The sequence below is a fragment of the Macrobrachium nipponense genome, chromosome 28 (genome assembly GCF_015104395.2).
Source record: "Macrobrachium nipponense isolate FS-2020 chromosome 28, ASM1510439v2, whole genome shotgun sequence".
In the NCBI taxonomy this organism is placed as follows: Eukaryota; Metazoa; Arthropoda; class Malacostraca; order Decapoda; family Palaemonidae; genus Macrobrachium; species Macrobrachium nipponense.
In genome coordinates this window covers 70,345,161-70,365,160 of record NC_087217.1, presented here as the reverse complement: position 1 = coordinate 70,365,160, position 20,000 = coordinate 70,345,161, and the positions used below count along the sequence as shown (strand labels likewise).

General features: G+C 34.5%; 1 protein-coding gene across 1 annotated transcript in view; it reads left to right on the top strand.

Annotated features, from left to right (window-relative positions):
* LOC135201228 (F-actin-monooxygenase Mical-like) overlaps positions 1 to 20,000 on the top strand; it is a 323,794-nt gene that overhangs the window by 207,340 nt on the left and 96,454 nt on the right. The window contains 7 exon segments of the mRNA XM_064230105.1: positions 766 to 962; positions 1,244 to 1,416; positions 7,678 to 11,044; positions 11,047 to 12,138; positions 13,989 to 14,203; positions 18,188 to 18,344; positions 19,086 to 19,133. Coding sequence (XP_064086175.1) covers positions 766 to 962; positions 1,244 to 1,416; positions 7,678 to 11,044; positions 11,047 to 12,138; positions 13,989 to 14,203; positions 18,188 to 18,344; positions 19,086 to 19,133 — 5,249 coding nt within the window.

The following is a 20,000-nucleotide window of genomic DNA, read 5'->3' as shown; positions in this document are numbered from 1 at the left end:
AATGTGTGAGTCCCCAAATCATATATATATATTATATATAATATATATATATATATATATATATATATATATATATATATATATATATATATATCATACATACACACAAAACACACACATATATATATGTATATATATATATATATATATATATATATATATATATATATATATATATATATATATATATATATATATATATGATTTGGGGACTCACACATTCGCGGATTTCTTTCGGCAACGTTTCCCCACATTATTCGCAGAAAATTCACATATTCGTATGTGTATTTACGGGTAATGTTTTGCATGAAAAGGCAAGGTTAGGGTACTAACTGGTGGTCAAGAACAGATTAATCCATTTTCAGTTATTTCTTATGGGAAAAATTCATTCTAATCTCGACAAAATCGCATCGCGTAGCTTCTTCTGGAACAAATTAACATTAACATTTGAAGTAAGCGTTCTTGAGTTAATATTTCTAGTTTCATTCGGTAAATCCCTGGAGTGCTGGATGGTAATAATAATTCCATTATACTTACTTGTGGGAAAGAAACCTTTTTGCACAGTAGACAGTGCAGTGGATTTTGGCTGTACATACGGTAGCAGTCATTAAACATTAGGATAATCTCAATTTTTTTCATCAGTTTTCTGCTAAAGTATCAGGTGTAAATGTTGATATATCATGAAGATGTTCTAGTTGTCATAATGATTTTTTTTATTTGATGTAGCAATGATTTTTTAATTAATTTATTCATTCCTGTTTTCAGTGATGAAGAAGCAGAGGATGAAGAGATGGAATTCATTGATAGAGGAGGAACCTTAACTGCTGCTGAAACTCGCAGGCTGGCAGAATCATGGCAGCGTCGTTACTCCACTGACCATTTAGACGATGATGCTGCATCTGGTCATGAAACAGAATCAGACCTGGATTCAGATCATTATAGTGAAGAATATGGAGCTGAAGGTTGGTCTCTCTCTCTCTCTCTCTCTCTCTCTCTCTCTCTCTCTCTCTCTCTCTCTCTCTCTCTCTCTCTCTCTCTCTCTCATAATTATTGTCTTGCAGAACCAGGACAACCCTACCATTATTGTGGTGTCAGAGCCTTAGTGGATAATCTAGTTCCTTATTAGAAAGTATTTGTTAATCTTTTACTCAGTATAGAGAGAAGGAAAAGTACGAAAGTAAGGCAGGAAGGGAAGATAGAGTCGAGTCTGTTTTTCTCAGTGATATGTATTGATTTTTTACAGGGGATGATAGCCATACTGCTACTGAAGGGGAAGGTGGTGAGGATGATGATGATGAGGAAGAGGAAGGGGAAGCTGTGAAACGTGCCCGTGAAATTCGCAAAATGGAAGTAAACATAGATGTTGCTGCTCCACCTAGAAAAGCTGAGACATCAGATAGTGGATCTGATACTGAGGTTTGTTGGATTTCCACATAAATGAAAGTTTCCTGGTCTTAGATATTCCTTGAAGCTTTTTATAACATTAAATATCAGTTAGACTGTTCCTCATCTTAACATAAATTCATTGTCACTAACTGTAAACCAGAATTCTTAGCTGTTTTTTCTGTTTCAAGGGAATTTGATTCATTGGGGTATGTGTAACTTTATCCTGGAGTGTTTGGCTAAGTTTTATTCAGACTTTTGGTGTATTCAAATCTTTCTATTCTGTAAAAATATATTAGGTTTTGGAACTTAACCTTTACTGACTGCTGTTTAAGGGGACCGTCCGCTATGATGTCTATTTTTTTTATTTATTACGCAAAATACATAATTTTCATATATGTTTTAGATATATATAATACCTTCATCATATAAAAATTTCAAGTCATTTGATCAAAAACTTTTCGTTTTATTAGCAAAAATCATGATTAAAAAAAAAAAATTGGTAGAGTATTCTCCGCTAATATGACATCTGTTGTATTGAAAATCATACCATAAAAACTTCTTTATATACGGAACAATTCTGTGTGACAGAATTTTGATTTTTTAATTTTTTTTATTTTTTATGAATTTTTTTTTTTTTTTTTTTTTTTTTTTAGTCTAGACACTCAAAAAATTCTAAAAAAAAAGAAAAAAAGATATCAAAATTCTGTCACACAGAATTATGGGATTTTTATTCGTCTTTCCAATGATATCTTTCTCTCTAAAATTGGATAATAAGTAACCGAGTAATGGTTACCGACATGCGCATAAGCTTGTTTTTGAGTTATGAGCTCCCAAAGATTTGCTATGTAAATTTTTGCTTTTTTCTTATAAAAGTCAAAACAACATTATTATAATTACTTTATTTGTACTTTTATTGTTGATTTATACATCAAGGATCGTGGTCCTACCCCTAAAAGTGGTGTTAGTACCCTCAGCGTGACACCAGATAATGATGTTGAGGGCGAGACATGAGACAATGAGGGCAGCTGAAAACAATTAATTTTCGTGATTTTCTTTCAGCACACTCCTGGCCTTCGCTAATTTTGCTAGCCATAGTTGCTGAGTAGCCTTCTTGATCTTAGGTAACTTCGGCATTGCTATAAGTTCACTAAGAAGTTATAAAAACAACGTAAATAGCTAGTAACCAAACGCAAGTGCCTAAGTGCGTGTAACTGCTTTGACGTATGTGGCATAACTGAGTCATTCTCCGAGTCTCGCCTATAAATAACCGCTCTGAGCAGCTCGCTTCTCACCCAGTGTCACAGTACATTTCATTGCTACCAGATGTATGAGAATTTCGAAAAAAAATCTTTAAAAAATCGCTGTATATATGCAAAAATAAACACGCAAAAACGATTCTGTCAAACTCAAGTCATGCAGACGACGCAGTTACGATGACGTCATCATTTAAAAACCGCTATATCTTCATTATTTGTGAAAATAATTGGCTGAAACTTCTGGAAAGCATGCACGGCATGTTTCTGCATAGATACAAGTAATAACTCGATTTTTTATTTTTTCAAGTTGACATGTCATCCGCCATAGCAGACGGTCCCCTTAATGCTCGTTTAGCAGTATTTTACATGGCTATTATTGTAAAGTTATTTATTTTTTGTGGAATATTAATTATGATGGAGCCTTCACCTTACAGGCTATTGTATACCATACAGAAGATGGTATACAAACAAAATTGTGTTACTTTATTGGATGCTTGATAGTTGAATATTGGATAAAGTAAATTGTACACCAGGAATATACAAAATGTTGGATGTTTTTTCTGCATTTCATGAATTAATCATCACATTCTGATACAAAAGGAAAAAATACTAATGAAATTGATTTTAAGTCAAGACTGTTTAGGTTATAATTAAAGTGTATAATCAAGCAGGTATAATAGGAAAAAATATAAAAAATCATGAGAAATGTTTTCTTTAAGCAGAGAAGGCTGATGGCAAAAATCATAATCAAATTCTTATTCTTTTAATACTCACAGAAGTTGCTAAAAACTCTTTTAGGCTCGCATATAATTATGTTGAATCTAGACATTTGCTTTCTGACAGCCAGTAAGCTGCAAGAAATTTTATACTCTCTCTCTCTCTCTCTCTCTCTCTCTCTCTCTCTCTCTCTCTCTCTCTCTCTCTCTCTCTCTCTCTCCTAGACATACCTGTGCACAGTCCGATTAATCAACCGATATCATGCGTTTAGCATACAACAAGAAAACTAATTGTAGCTAGAAGTGTTCATGATCTGTTGTTGATAAGGTTTGTGTAAGGATATTAGGATGAAGCGTCTACTAAGTTAGTTTTTCGAGCGAATTATTGAAATTTTGAACAGGATGGTAGCGAGCACCAACTGTGGAAGGCAATGGAGAAATCTTGCATGCCTTGCAGATATGCAATATGATGACTTAGCAGGAGGGGAGCTGGCATTTCTCATCTATGAGATCAATAACAGCCCTAACCAAAAGATGTAAAAGTATTCATAGACATATTGGAAGGATATGATCCTTCAAACTGGAACAAGGCAGCAGAAAATATTATAAAAATAATTGAAGGAGTACAAAATAAAATTCAAGTGGTCAAGAGACTTAAAAGAAAAAAAAAAATTACGTCAATCAACACATTCCAACAAAGAAAATGAATAAGGTGAACATTGTGAATATACTAATTGATGCAATGGGAAATGCTATGCATGCCACATACCCACGCATCCTCAATGCGCAGAAGTCTAGCAAAATACAAGTAAGGATACAAGAGTATTTTGCTCAACATGTCTATCATGGATAGATAGTGTTATTAAATCAAGACTTAATGTGCAAATAGTAGAGGATGAAGATGAGGAAGAGGAAGAAGAGGAAAATGGAAAAGAAGAAAATAAAACTGAAATGATAGAAAAAATAGGAATCAAGGGGGAACCGCAATATATGGGAGAGACATAAATCAAGGAAAAATATATGAGAAATATAGTAACTCAGAATGTGAATTAATTTGAATCTGAAAAATTAATGAACATCGTAATATATAAACCCCCTAATACATACTAAAGAGTTTGACACAATAATAGAAAAATTGGGTGATATATGCAGAAATCACAAAGACTGGACTATACTCCTATCCAGAGACTTCAACTTTCCTTTCGTATATTGGAAAGAACGAATAGGAGATTGCAGTTGTATTTATGCATACAAAAAAGAGAGTAATAGTAGTGCAGAAGATAAGAGGCAATTCGAAAAGCTATTAGATATGCTACTAGAACACAACATTCAACAAATGGATTACCTGCCAACAAGAAAGGAAAATACTTTAGACCTAGTATTTGTGAATGAGGTGAATTATGTTAAAGAAATAATAGTTTATATTGCGAGTATTTCAGACCATAATGTGATAGAATTAACCGTCTGTTCCAAAGCAAGTGAAAACAGAGATAAGCAAGAGATGAAAAAGTGAAAAGGATATGGAAAATACAAAGAAAGTAGTTCATTCTATCGCAAACCCGCTTGCAATATTATTAACGCAAAGTGTAGATATAGGCATGATGAGCATAAATTAATATATATTACCCCTGCTTTCAAAAGTGGATTAAGACTAGAGGCAAGTAATTATAGGCCTATGAGTCTGACATCACATATGAATGTGTATGAAAGGGTAATGATGAAAAATATTATGAAACATTTAATAAAAAATAATTTGTTTAATATAGGACAACATGGTTTTGTACCTGGAAAAGTGCACAAACCCAACTGTTAGTCCAACGTAAGAACATATAAAAATATGATAAATGGAAAAGAAACAGATGTGGTTTATCTAGACTTTGCAAAAGCTTTTGACAAGGTAGACCATAATATATTAGCAAAGAAAATTAGAAAACATTATATAGTGGACAAAGTAGGAAGATGGATAAAAGAATTTTTACACAACAGAAACATAGTCGCTACAAAGAGACCTTAACAAAGTATATGAATGGGCAGAGGTAAATAGGATGGTAATTTAACTCTGATAAATTTGAATCAATAAATTATAGAGATAAAGAAGGAAAGCTATATGCATATGGGGGACCTAATGACAAGACAATCACTAAAAAGGAAGCAGTTAAAGACCTTGGTGTGATGTTGAATAGGAACATGTTATGCAATGATCAAATAGCAATTCTATTGGCAAAATGCAAAGCAATAATGGGAATGCTGTTACGGCACCTCAAAACAAGAAAAACTGAACCCATGATTATGCTTTATAAAATGTATTTACGTAGTCCACTTGAATATTGCAATATGATATGGTACCCACACTACCAAAAGGATATTGCACAAATAGAGAATGTATAAAGGTCCTTCACAGCTAGAATAGAAGAAGTTAAGGATTTTGACTACTGGGAAAGACTACAATTTTTAAAATTATATAGTTTAGAAAGGAGAAGAGAATGCTACATGATAATACAGGCTTGGAAACAGATAGAAGGAATTGTCAAAAACATTATGGAGCTAAAAATATCAGAACAAGCAGAGGTAGATTAATAGTGCCCAAAACAATACCAGGAAAACTAAGGAAAGCACACAGGACATTAATTCACTATGCACCAGCATCGACAATGCTACATCTATTCAATGCGTTGCCAGCTCATCTGAGGAATATATGAGTAAGCGTAGATGTGTTTAAGAATAAGCTTGACAGATATCTAAGCTGCATCCCAGACCATGCAAGATTGGAAAATGCAAAATATACCAGAAGATGCATTAGCAATTCTCTGGTAGACATGAGAGGTGCCTCACACTTAGGGACCTGGGACAACCCGAACAAGATGTAAGGTCTGTAAGGTAAGCTCAAGCTCTCTCTCTCTCTCTCTCTCTCTCTCTCTCTCTCTCTCTCTCTCTCTCTCTCTCTCTCTCTCTCTCCATAGGATTCATGAGTTTCCCCATATTAATATAATGGATCTTGTTAGGTCACACAACAGCTGTGGTTATCATTCAACAATTGAAGATTCATTCTTTTTATTGTTTTCCACCATAATTGAAGGCAGATTTTTTTTATTGCCAAGGGTTGAGGTATAGTATGGCTATTCTAAATGAATGGCTCCATCAAACATTACTTCCCATGGTGTGCTTGCAGCTTTGTCACCTTAGTGAGATTGAATGGTATTTATTGCCCCTATTTCAAACCCATGAGCACCACACTGAAACTTGATGATGTAGTTGCTGAGGTAAGATCTGTGGAGGCTGGTAATATCTGTAGGCTTCGCACTAAAGAGATTATGCAGAACTTGCACATCATTGATGTATAGGAAGTTTATTACCAACCAAAGCTTGAAAACCTGTTTCTGCCCACATAGTGAATCTTTCTCTTTCTCAGAGTTATTTAATCTCATTATTATTTAATCTTACTATTATTACAGGTAAAGTGTCAGCACACATTAGTATTACTATTTAATCTTATCATTATTTAATTTTATTATTATTATTTGAAAATTTTTATTTATTACTCTATTATTACAGATACGTACAGTAATTATTATTTAATCTGATTTATCTTAATAGAATTTCAAAATTAGTCTATCATTTTTTATCGTAAAAAATGTATTTTGTTATAAAAATAACATAGAAATACAATAATTAGTGAATATTGCTCTACAAGAACCTGTGGATTACCAAATTTTCCGCAATTTATTGAAAAATATGTTCCACAGAAAAATCCGCGAATAGCTGAAGCCACGAATACTTAGGAATTGGTCTAGATGGCTTATAATGTGCATTTGAAAAATTGCTCATAAATTCTAGGGCAATGGTCCTTTTCTAGAAGTACTTATGCTGTTATATTTTGCATTAGTTGTCCTTTAATCCTTGTATTTTTATTAGAAAGTGGTGATCAGTGAGGTTTTTTATTTGATTTCTATAATAATCAAAAGTTTATCACTGTGGTATAATGTACTTAGTGAATATTGCTTTCCTGATTGTCAGTTAGTGTTTTAAAAAATGTATCTTGAATTGGCTGAATCATTATTCAGTAACTATTTTATTAACTAATTACATTAGGAATTTTCGTAACTTGTCGTTTGCTTCAGGTTAGCTGCATAACAATAATAGTTTTCTGTTGTTGGAGAAAGGAATGAATTCTGTTGAGTGTTGTCAAGTACATTACTGGAAGAGTTCTTTTTCTTAAAAGTTTGTCTCCTGGCCATCTTTTCTCATAGCATTAGATTTAACATGTCCCTTATGGTTAATGATGTATGTCAGAAAAATTAACATTTTGTATCTTTTTCCAGGTTGCCAGTGATGAAGAATCTGAAGAAAGTGATACACAGATTGATACAGACTCTGAATTTGCTGATGATCATGTACAGCCAGGCCCCCCTAAGTCAATTCCCACAATTGTGATTGATGAATCGCAAGACCCACATCAAGATGGTAGTCTGAGTCCTGTTTTGGATGTTAAACACAAGAAGACCAATGCAACTTCTGAAACTAGCACTCGTGGTGAACCAAGGAAAGATTTAGTGGCTCAAAGGATAAATCTAGGTTCAACAGACAAGGAAGCCGGTGATGATGAGTGGGGCAAAGAAAGTGGGGAAAAGAGTGCTAGCCTAACAAATCTCAATGAAACTGGGAAAGTTAACCCACGTGCTGAACAACTCAAGAGGCTCCTGCAGCGCACAGAGTCGACAGAAGCAATTGCTGCTAAAAAAGCTTTGCAGTTGAAACGTCAGTATCTCCTTGGAGAACAGACAAATCTCCCAAGGAAGTCTGTTTCTACAGCCGATTTGGGTAGCCGCTTTAAAAGTTTCATGGATAAAATCTCTGAGACACAGAAGATGCTTAATCCTGCCCCTCAGCCAAGTGCAGCTATGCAAGCTTTTATGAACACCTCTGTCACTTCTCCTAAAAGCCCTACATCATCCCCTTCATCCCCTCAGTTACATGCGAGGTCTATTTCATTGCCTCAGGGTGATACTTCTACTAGTTCAAATAATGGTAAAGATGGAAGTTCCTCTGGTGTATCTGTAATTCAACGAGAAGACACAAAAGACATAACCACACGCATTGAATCATCTGTTTTTCCAGTTGAAGCCATAGATAATAAGGCAAGTAAAGAGAATGTCAAGCCTACAGTTCCGCTGAAGGGCTTTCCGGTCTCAAATGACACAAGTGAAGCCTCATCAGTTGCAAAAGAGACCCTTCAAGATAAAGTACCCATCTCAGAAAGTAGTAGTAGTGAAACTAGTAGTACTTCCACAAGTGAATCAGATTATGACAATGTGCCTTCTCGTAAACATTCGGTTGTTAAGAAATCACCACCTGCTGCAGTTGATGTTAACAGTGAAAATGTTACTAATTTAGAAAAGTGTAATAGAGAAAATGGAGTAACCCAAAGTGCTAAGTCGAATTTAATTGATGACAAAAGTATTAGGATTCAGGAAAAAGAATCTTCTGATGACGGTCCCTCTGTTTTTAGCAATTGTGACATTGACAGATGTGATAAGGAAATTGAACATAGTAACACAGGAAAGTCTCAGCATAAAGTGAACTTCAGTTTAGAGAGTGAAGTGATTGATGATTTTGGTCTGTCAGTGCCTGGGGAGAGTGAAGGTGTGGAGACAATAAACAGAGAACTTGTGAAAGTAAATGCACCCAACTCTCTTGCATTACAGAATGTTGAAGGCTCCATTACTTTCAGTAAAATAAATGATGTTGTAGGTAAAGGTGGTATTTTAGAACTAAGTAAGCAAAGTGATTCAAATGATGATGTTGATGAACTTTTTGATAAGCTTGCCAGTGAAGCAGTGGATGATGATGGAAAGTTTGCCGAGTTAGTTGATTCACCCAGAACAATACTGGGTGATAGCAAATCATTACTTGGTAGAGAGGTGATTTGTGCATTATCAACTGAGGAAAAACAGCTGGAAAAGCACCCAGGTGTTATTGAAGATGCAGAAGAGGTTCAAGTTGATGGTGACATTGAATCCAAAGTTCACATTATTGTGGAGAAATCAGTTGAAAATGTATCCCAAGAAAATTTGCTTACAGATGGTCATTTATTGAGTAGGACTAATCTTGAAGACATAGATAATTTAGAAAGTAGAAGATTATGTAAGAAAGAGTCTGTATCAAGTCCAGAGGCCAAAGAGAACACTGAGCTAGAACTTTCTGATTGGGCAGGTGATAATGATGGTCTCAGTGCTGGAGAAGACTTGGAAGTGCTAGTTAATGAAAGAGACCGCATGAATATAAAAAAGACCCCATTAAAGAGTATTGCAAGGATCGCTTCTGAGGAAAGCCTTGGTGATACTGATTCTGCAATTTCAACCGGTCCAAGCAAAACCACCTCTGTGCCTTCCAAGCCTTCTGTTTTGGGTGATCTTGAAGGAATTGAGTACATGGACACCAGTGAAAGTGCCAGTAGTCCTGATGAGGCTCCGCTGAAAGAACAGGGTTATAGGAAATTAGAAGAGGAGACTCCAACTACTCCCATTGCTGTTCAGATGTCTTTAATTGGCTTTGAAAAGGCCTCAATTGGCGAGGAAGTCATCAGAGATAAATCTTCAGAGAGCACCAGCACTGAGATGGAGGATGACACTTCTCACAGTAGTGTCCAAGAGTATTTGAATGACAGCCCAAAAGGAAAAGAAAAAAAGTCTCTCCAAGACAAAACTATAGAGGAAAAGAAACCCTGCCAGGAACTCAAGAGTATGTCAGAACCACCATCGTTGTGTGAAAGCAAACCAAAATTGAATGGAGAGCAGCGAAGAGATTCTTTGGATGACTATATGTCTCCTAAAAGGTATGAAGGTTACATTCCTCGATTTAAAGAAAGAATGAGCCCATTTGGGTATGTTAGAGATTCACTAGATGTCAAGAGAAATGCTATAAAGTCACCAGCACACCCTCCTGTGCAACAGGATGCAGAGGACCGGAAAAAGAATGAGAAGTCAGCAACTTCAGCTTTGCCAAGCAGTGGCACTGAGAGCAAGTCTAGCATAGTATCCCCCAACACTGCAAAGAAACAGATTGAACAAAGTTTGAAGAATAAAGATCGTGAGAAGGAAAAGGACCTAATCAAAGAAATGGTTATGTCGAGGATATCTCGCAAAACCCCTGATAAAAGTGGGAGAAGAGGATCAAGAACCTCTAACAGTCCTCTTTCATCAACAAGCTCAAGAACATCACTGTTCAGTCCCCAATCCTCGCAAGAGAATTTGTTAGACAAATGTGATACAAGTGAAATAGTGACTAAGGATTTGGAAGAAAGGGAACAGGAGTTCCACAGACAAGCAATATCTGCTGATAAAAAAGTATTACTTAGATTAGATTCAGTTCACCCTGACTTACCAGAGAGTGGCCAAACATTTATTGCTGAAGAGAGGAGGTTCAAAGTTAAGGTTGGTACAATATTTAGGGATGATAGTGTTCTTGGAGAACCTGGAGATTTTTGCGATGATATAATGACAAAATCTCTTGACAGCAGCTTGAAATCAAATTTGCCAGAAAGTGGTGAAACATTTAATGCTGAGGAGGGGAGAGCAAAAGTGAAAGTGGGATGTTTATTTAGAGATGATAGTGTTTTAGGACATTTTGGCAAAAGTGAGTCACTTCAAGATACCAGTGTTCCTTTTGCTGATGATAGTTTGGAGGAGGAGTATTTGAAAGGAAAGACAGTAGTAAAAGAATACACCTTGGAGTCTCAAGTAGAAATTACCTTGGGAGAAAGGCAAGTGATCCAAAAGCTACAACAAAAATTAATAATGAACCACAAAGTCCTTCACATGCTAATCTTCCTGCAACACCTATGACACATCCCGAGCAGTTTCATAATACAGGCCTTAAAAGAGAGCTATTTCAGCCTTCTTCCGATACAGTTCCTATTACTCCTGTCAGAAGGAATAGACCCAGTACTTCTAAAGTTTTTACTACTCCTTCAAATGTAGAAAGACCTCTGTCAACACCAAATTTAAGCACGGTGGATCGTGAAAAGGCCAGAGAAGAAGCACGTCACCGAGCAAGACTAAAGACTGATTTAGATTTAGGATTAAGTCCTCCAAATTTAGCAGATAACTTGAGGGAGAAGCTTAAAAAGAGTAGTGTAAGTGAGTCAGAAAGTAATATTTCAAGAGAACACCTTAGCAAAGAGACTCAGAAAGTCGTCAAGCAAGGTGATACATCATCACTGCGAAAAGAGGAACCTAGAGTCAAAGATAAAGAAGAGAGAGTAAAAGAGTTGTTAGCTGAGCAGCGTGAACACCGGCAAAGAGAACCACCAACCAACCAGGAAGAGTGGAGTAGCAAAGATGATCGTGTTAGAGAAAGACTGGAGGAGTATAGGCAAAAGCGAAGAGGAAGCACCAAAAATTCGGAGAGTGGCGAATCACGACCAAATAGTCAATTGTTAAGAAGACCTACCCATAGACCATCACTTTTAGAACTGGAGTCATTACAAGTGTTTACATCATCCCCCACTAAAATAACATCTGCTTCATCTGGCAGCATGGCACCATACAGTGTTGTTAGTTCATCGTCATCTACCAGCATATCAACTGCTGTTCCACAGGATAAACCTATTTTGGCGGTTTCTCAGTCTTCACCTTCTGTATGCCCTGCAGCTACAGTTAGTACCACCCCTGCAAGCCAACCTTCACAAGAACCAAGCTCAGTGGAAAAACCATCAGAGAAGAAGTCAGGAAAGAAATCAAAAGATAGAGAACGTAGAAGGAGCTTGATCCAAGTTTTTGCTGGTAAGCATGGTGGAACATTTCATATATTTTTTTTTTATCTCATGTTTAGTCATTGTTAGATATCTCAGGCATTATGTATTGAGTATATTTTTACATGCTGAATGATTGTGATTAGAAAGAATGGTTTCAGTGCCAAATCTATAAGATGTGAAACTCCTTCCGTTTCTTTTTTATATTAGATTTTATCTCAAGTTTATAATTTATCATATTTTTTTTTTATCATGTTTAGTCATTGTTAGATATCTCAGGCATTAGGTATTGAGTAGATTTTTACATGCTGAATGATTGTGATTAGAAAGAATGGTTTCAGTGCCAAATCTATAAGATGTGAAACTCCTTCCGTTTCTTTTTTATATTAGATTTTATCTCAAGTTTATAATTATCATTATAACAATCTTGGAAGATCTTTAGTGTGACCAAATTCAGTTAAATGAAAATTGAAAGATTTTAGCTTGATGAAGTAATAGCCTGCCAAAATATTTATTCTGAAGGTATTTCTGAAGATACATTCATTTGCTTGATCATTTCAGGTTTTTATTTGGATTCCATGTGACATTCGAAGCACAGTAAGGGCTTTTGTTCCTGTGTATACACATGGACAATACTTATCAGTTATATTTTTGCTAAATTATATATATGTATTTTCTTTTGGGTGTTTCTATCAGTTTTTGTGGACAGTATTTGTGTAAATTTGAGGTGCTTTGCATTTAGAAGTATATCATGGGTAAGAATCTATACATTGCTCTCTTTACCCTTTACACTTACAGTTTCTTGTGAAAGACACTTTATACTTTATTGAAAATTGGAAATTGGTGTATTTTCTTGTAGTTGTGTTTTAAAAGAATTTAACATATGTGATACAATACCACTAGTTGAAATGTCTTTTATAAGACTGTAAGTATATAGTTTTTCCAGCATATTGCATATAAATGTTTAAGTAAATATAGAATATTAAATCTTCGCAGATCATTACATAAGTTTTAAAGGAAATATTTTGTCCTTAACTGTTCCAAGTGATTTTATGTACCATCCTCATTAAACAGAGGCAAACCAGTTTAAGACTGAATGCCTGTGAGTATTAAATTTATTGAAATGAAAAAATTTGTGGTTTTTGTTAGTGTGAATACCAAAGTTCCCTGTAAAGAATTTCTTAACTTTCCTTTTATCTGTTTTCAATGGAGTAACTTCCTTTGAAATTCCTTTTTTTTATCTGTTCAGGTGAATTGTTTGTTTATTATTGTTTGTTGCAGTTAAAGGTTGTCACTCAGTGTTTGGCAAAGTGAAAGTTGTTTTGGAGCAAATGTCTTTTTTTAAGCTAGCAAAGTATTTGTAGCTGCTCCATGTCACATGAAAGGAACTTGCACTTGTAGGGGTTATTTTTAGCTGAGATATTTCTCTTGATATTTTTTTGTTTGCATTACTTAGTTTTTCTAATAAACTGACTGGTTGTTGCCTCAGATCTTAACTAGAGTTTAGAGTAAGGGAGGTTTTAAAATCAGGAATAATTTGTTTTTTGACTTGATGGTGTTAGTCTTTTGTTCCATTGTTTTAGGATCTAGTAATTCAGAGTATTGGAGTGTGGGTGGATAAAGTGTAAGCAGCAAATGTTCTGTTTGTATTTTGTTACTTATAATCCCATTGTGGCTGTTATGTAGAGTTTTGAAATGCCTGTGGTTCATTTCAGAAATTGGGCTCTTTGCATGCTGTATTGTACGAGAGAACTGGAAATTTTATCTTAGTTGTTTTTGATGAGATCTATGGTGTTGGTTGAAATTGAAGAATTGTGCATAATGATGAAAATTTTATAAAGACTGAATATTATACATTTTTCTTCACCGAAATCTTTTCAGGCATGTTTAGTAAATCAGATGACAAAAAAAAGAATGAGCAACAGACACAAGAAACACCTGAAAATACAAGCTTAAAATCAAGTACTAATCAGTCTGTGGTCCATGTTAGCAGTGCTCCAAGTGAGACTCCAAAGAGTGCCCCAAAAAGTCCTCCAACAACAGTTAAAGATAAACTTTCTAGATTGCGACTGTCAAGATCAAAGGATAAAAAGAAGGTACGTATGTAATACATATTTGTTTGTATTGCAGATTGTTCTCAAATACAGTGGTCCCCTGTATTCGCGGGGGATGTGTACCAGACTGTCCCTGCAAATTGTTAGAACCCGCAAATAGTTGGAACCCCTATAAAATCTCTTGAAATGACCTATTTTGTTAACCCTTAAACGCCTAAGAGGTATTTCAGAAATCGTCTCCCGTATGCCGGGGGGGTTCGGGAGTGAGCGCCGAAGTGGAAAAACAAGTTTTTTTCAAAAAAAAACCAGCACACTTAGTATTCAAGATTAAGAGTACATTTTTGGCTCCTTTTTTTGTCATTGCCTGAAGTTTAGTATGCAATCATCAGAAATGAAAAAAATATTATCATATATAAATATTGGAATATATGACAGCGCAAAAACAAAAATTTCATATATAATTGTATACAAATCGTGCTGTGAGCAAAATGGTTAAAGCTAATGAGCTAATTTTTTTCGTTGTATTGTACACTAAATTGCGATAATTTTGGTATATAACACATTGTAAAATGATCAAGCAACTCAGAGAAAATGTTATCACAATATGATGCATGAATTCGTAACACGCGGATGTAAAAAAAAGTTTTTTTTTTCAAAAATTCACCATAAATCGAAATATTGTGCTAGAGACTTCCCGTTTGTTGCAAAATGAAGGCAATTGATTGAATATCATTATTTATATACAAATATTTCAAAAATGACAAAAGCTACGACAATGAATTATTTTTTGTTGTATTCTACATGACATTCCGCACATTTTCATATATAGAACTCTATATAATGGCTAATATGAAACAGTACAAATATTACGACAATTTGAATCAAGCATTTCGGAGAATTGTCGCCGAGATTCTGCCCATGGAGGGAAGGGAAAAGTTTTTTTCAAAAATTCACCATAAATCAAAATATTGTGCTAGAGACTTCCAATTTGTTTCAAAATGAAGATAAATGATTGAATATTACTAGACTGTAATGGTTTTAGCTTACAATTGCGTTTTTCGACCATTTCGGTCGAGTCAAAATTAATAAAATGCCGATTTTTTTCTATTTATCGTGATTTATATGCAAATATTTAAAATATGATAAAAGCTATAACCATGAGTTGTTTTTTGTTGTATTCTACATGACATTGCGCACATTTTCATATATAGAACTCTATATAAAGGCTAATATTTTTTGTTGTATTCTACATGACATTGCGTACATTTTCATATATAGAACTCTATATAAAGGCTAATATGAAATGGTGCAAATATTACTACAATGTGACGTAAGCATTTCGGAGATCTGAGGCCGAGATACCGCACGCTTAGGGAAGGAAAAAGTCTTTTTCAAAAATACGTAAACCATAAATTGAAATATTGTGCTAGAGATTTCCAATTTGTTTCAAAATGAAGATAAATGATTGAATATTACTAGACTGTAAGAGTTTTAGCTTACAATTGCGTTTTTCGACCGTTTCGGTTGAGTCAAATTTGACCGAATGTCGATTTTTTTCTATTTATCATGATTTATATGCAAATATTGAAAAAATGATAATAGCTACAACCATGAGTTATTTATTGTCGTATTCTGCATAAATTTGCGCATATTTTCATATATAGAACTCTATAAACAGCTAATATGAAATTATGCAAATCTTACGACAGTGTCTCAAGCATTTCGGAGATTTGTGGTGGAGATTCCGCCCGTGGAGGGAAGGAAAAAGTTTTTTCCAAAAATTCACCATAAATCAAAATATTGTGCTAGAGACTGCCAATTTGTTTTAAAATGAAGATAAATGATTGAATATTACTAGCTTACAATTCCACTCCTCGCTGAGGCTTGGCACTCAAGGTGACAGAAAATATAGTACGCAGTAGGGGCAAAAGGGTTAACTCTCCTTTTATCAAGAGTCTTTTGTTATTATCTCTCTTGTTATATTCTTTCCATTGTAGTTTTATAAAACATTTTTCTGTATGTAGTATCCAAACTTTAGTAGAATACTTAGGAGGTTGTTTCATATCTCCCTTTTTCATGAAAATTCCTACTATGAACTTTGTCACAATAGTAGTAGTGTTTTCCCTCCTTCCATTAAAGATTCATCTCATAATATGTCTTACCCAGTATCCAATTTGCCTTGCTGATAATTATTCTGACCTTGCTCTTCCATTTGTCTTTTCATAATCTGCTGCTTTTTCCAGTCCTTTGAAAGTTTAGACTTTAACTGAGTATTTTAGTAAAACCACCATAGTATATCATGCTTAATCTGCTGATTCTTTCACTTTTAGGTTAAAAGTTTCTATTCACTTCTCTTTCATTTCCTTTTTATCTTGTCATGCATGCAGTGATACTCTTGATAATTAGCGTAAAATTTACATTGATTATAGATAATTTAGGGATTAATTCTTGTCTCTCAGAAGGGTATAACTGAAACTAGAAATTTTTATTTGGGTTAAATTTTCATACAGATGGCCAATTTGTCACATATCGAGTCAAGATTATACTTGAAAATATCAGAGGTAGTCAAATTTTTAGTGTTACCATACAACAATTGTAAACAAACTTATGTACCACTTACAGTGAGCCTTTTGTGGCACACTGCAGATGTTACTGAAGAGTGTTATTAGCATCCCCTTAGCCCAAGCTGCATTCTTTTCTGCCGTTTGTCTTCTTACTTAGCTGCCCAATTTTTTAAGCTTTACTGTGTTCTAATTGTTACCCTTCACTCTTGAATAGGTTCCTTGTGTGAGCCTAATAATAATCTAGAAACATGACTCAATTGCCTTGTTACACAAATTGATAATATGTATGGAGTACAGTCGACCTGTGTTAAACCGGACCCCATTAATCTGGATATCGGATAAGACGAACACAGAAGAGGGTCAGCCGATCTAATTAAAATATGTATGTTCGTCCACAATTTAAGATAGTTACTGTTCTTCAGCTTGTCGCATACCATTTTCCTTATTATTTACTGAAGGTAAATAGACTTTTCATTTATATTTTTATTTTATATATGTAGACTTCTGTATTTATACTGTACTACTACTAAACTAAAGTGCTTTTAACTTGTAACTGATTTAGCTTGCACGCAGTATATATGGTCATTATGAAACCCTATTGTCTGAACAGGTAGGACGTACTGTAGCAGTGTAGCCAACAGTTTTACTTATCTGCTGCCTGACTGTACAGTATGGTACTATGTATATTTTTAAAAATAAAAGCTATGACAAAGATAAACCTTACGACAAAAGCAGATTTACTGAACAATACTTGTGTTTACCAAGCTAAAACCTGATTGGCTAGCTGGTTGCCATGGTGATCTATTAACCAATGACAGCTCTCTACTTCTGTTCTATTTATAGACTTTTGATCACAAAATACAACTGTAAATTGTTGACGATGTTAGTACGTAACAATAAAGAACAACCTCCGAGATTAATATGATGAAATATATTTTATAGTCTTACTTATTGTTAAAATTCACAAGTTTTATCACAATCATTTGGATAATGTATATTTTTGCATTTTACGGAATGTTTTTGTTGTAATGAATAAATAAAAAAAAAAAGCATGAAAAAAGAAAAAAATTTTTTTGTGGCAGTATTGATGTTTGTACCCAATTATGAGTTCATGTCTCGGCCTAGGAATCTAGACATGCAGCTGAATTCTATCATTTTTATCATGTGTTATTCTTCATTTTTCATCTTTTACTATGAGATTTAATACAATAATTTCTCATTTGTTTATTATTCAATACAAACATTTCTACGTTGGTTTATTCATACTCCATAAAAATAACGAAATACAGCATTTTTATAGATATTTATAGGGATATATATAGGTATCACCAGTTAAACTGGACAATCAGCTAAGATAGACACCTAGTCCCTCTATTACTCAGTCACAACGAGGGTCAACTGTACTATGATTAGGATAGAAAAAAACAGATGTTTCTTCAAACTTATTTTATTATTATCGCAGGTTGAGAAGGGCCGATCGAACAGTGCAGACGTGCTTGATCAGGGGGGAAGAGGCGACAACACCCGCTCTGCCTTTTCCTTACCTACATCTCCAACCCGAAATCCATTCTCCCCCTTAACATCCTCGCTCACTAAAGCCTCACCACCTCAAGCATCAGGTGACTAACAGTAATAGGTGCAAAATTGTGCCTTAATTCTTTGTTATATTGATGGTGCTCGTAGCAATGACAATCCATGGATAAACCATTTTATTTTTTTTTTTGTTTTATAGAAATTATACCGATTGTTATAGTACACCTAAATGTGCTTGTTTGTCTTGTACACTTGATTAGTTTCTAGTCTAAATGCATTGTAATTTATAACTTTAAACTAAATCTTCCTTATATGTTGAAGTGATTGTCCTCTTAGTATAATTAATATTGTTTTTTTAATTTATCGTACTTAAAGGTTTGTGTTGGTTATCTACCTGTTATATTGTTTTGTTGAGTTTCTTCTAATTTTTTTTTCTCTGTGGTATGTTTTTCATTATATTTTTAATTGAACAGGCTAAATAATTCTTCTGAGATATCATTCATTACTTAAAAATGAAATATTTAAAATTAAAGTCTTTTCTGTTTCTGGATGTTGAACGATAGTGTATGATAGACACTTACCTATGCTAGTCATACGTTTGTAGAAATAATATCCCATACCCTGTATTCTCCTTTATTAGTTTTCTGCTAATTCGTGTTTTAATTGTTTAGCTCCTAAACTCATAAAGCCCTCCCAAAAAATCCTTTTTGTGTTTGGATAATGCATCCAGTGTGCAGTATTTCTAACTCACACTCCCCATCTCCTATGCTGTCTTGTATTCATCTGACTGTATGCCTGGCCTGTTCACATGCTGTCCTTGAAAGCAGGGACCACCTATTCCTCCCAAGTACGACACACCACCCCAAGAATTGAAGGTAGGGTGTTACAGCCAAACGCCTGGTCGCAAGCCCTACCCTTGGGATTATATCCTAACTCTTTTTAACTTCCGTGTTCTGGTTATGCAATTAGAATTTGGCTTGTGATTTGCTTGCATGAAAGTAGTTGGATCTTCTAAAAGCAAATGGCCTTTTGTTGTTACAGCAACTTCTTAGATAGATGCTAGTACAGAAGATAAACCACTTAGATAATTTTATCTTTGTTTTACACAACACAAGGAAAATGGTCAACAATCATTTGTAGGGAGAAACAGCTGAAAATTATTGGTGAATTATCAATACAGAAATTGGAAAAAAATTATGAGATGCAAGGAACACGGCAAACAAAAAACAAGGAAATGGTAAGGGTAGAGAATGAAAATAAATTGTCATTGGCTCCAGGAGCTGGAATGGAATTTGATATGAATTCCAAATTTGTGATAAAAAATTTTAAATGTGTGACTATACAGTACTGTATAACAAACAACTAGAAAGTTTTAAACACCACACCTTTTGGTAATTGGAGGGTAATCAAGGCATGTCACACACTTTTGATGTTGGAGCCTTTGTGACCATCTGTGGGAACAATCATTGAATGAGGCTACCAACTGCATGCCGAAAATTAACACTTGTTAAACTTGGAACAAACCTTTAATAGTTTGATATAAAAGCATGGTTCACTAACTAGATCTTGTAACAAAATAAACCAGTTTGGGAAAAATTATTTTACAGGCTAATCTTGGAAGTGGAAATTTTTTATGAAAGAGGTAACAGTGGTGGTCATCCTTTATAATATCAGCAAACTCTCACAGCTTAATTGCTTTGCAAGTTGTATAGTTCCAGGCCTTTGAGGAATTAAAATGGATA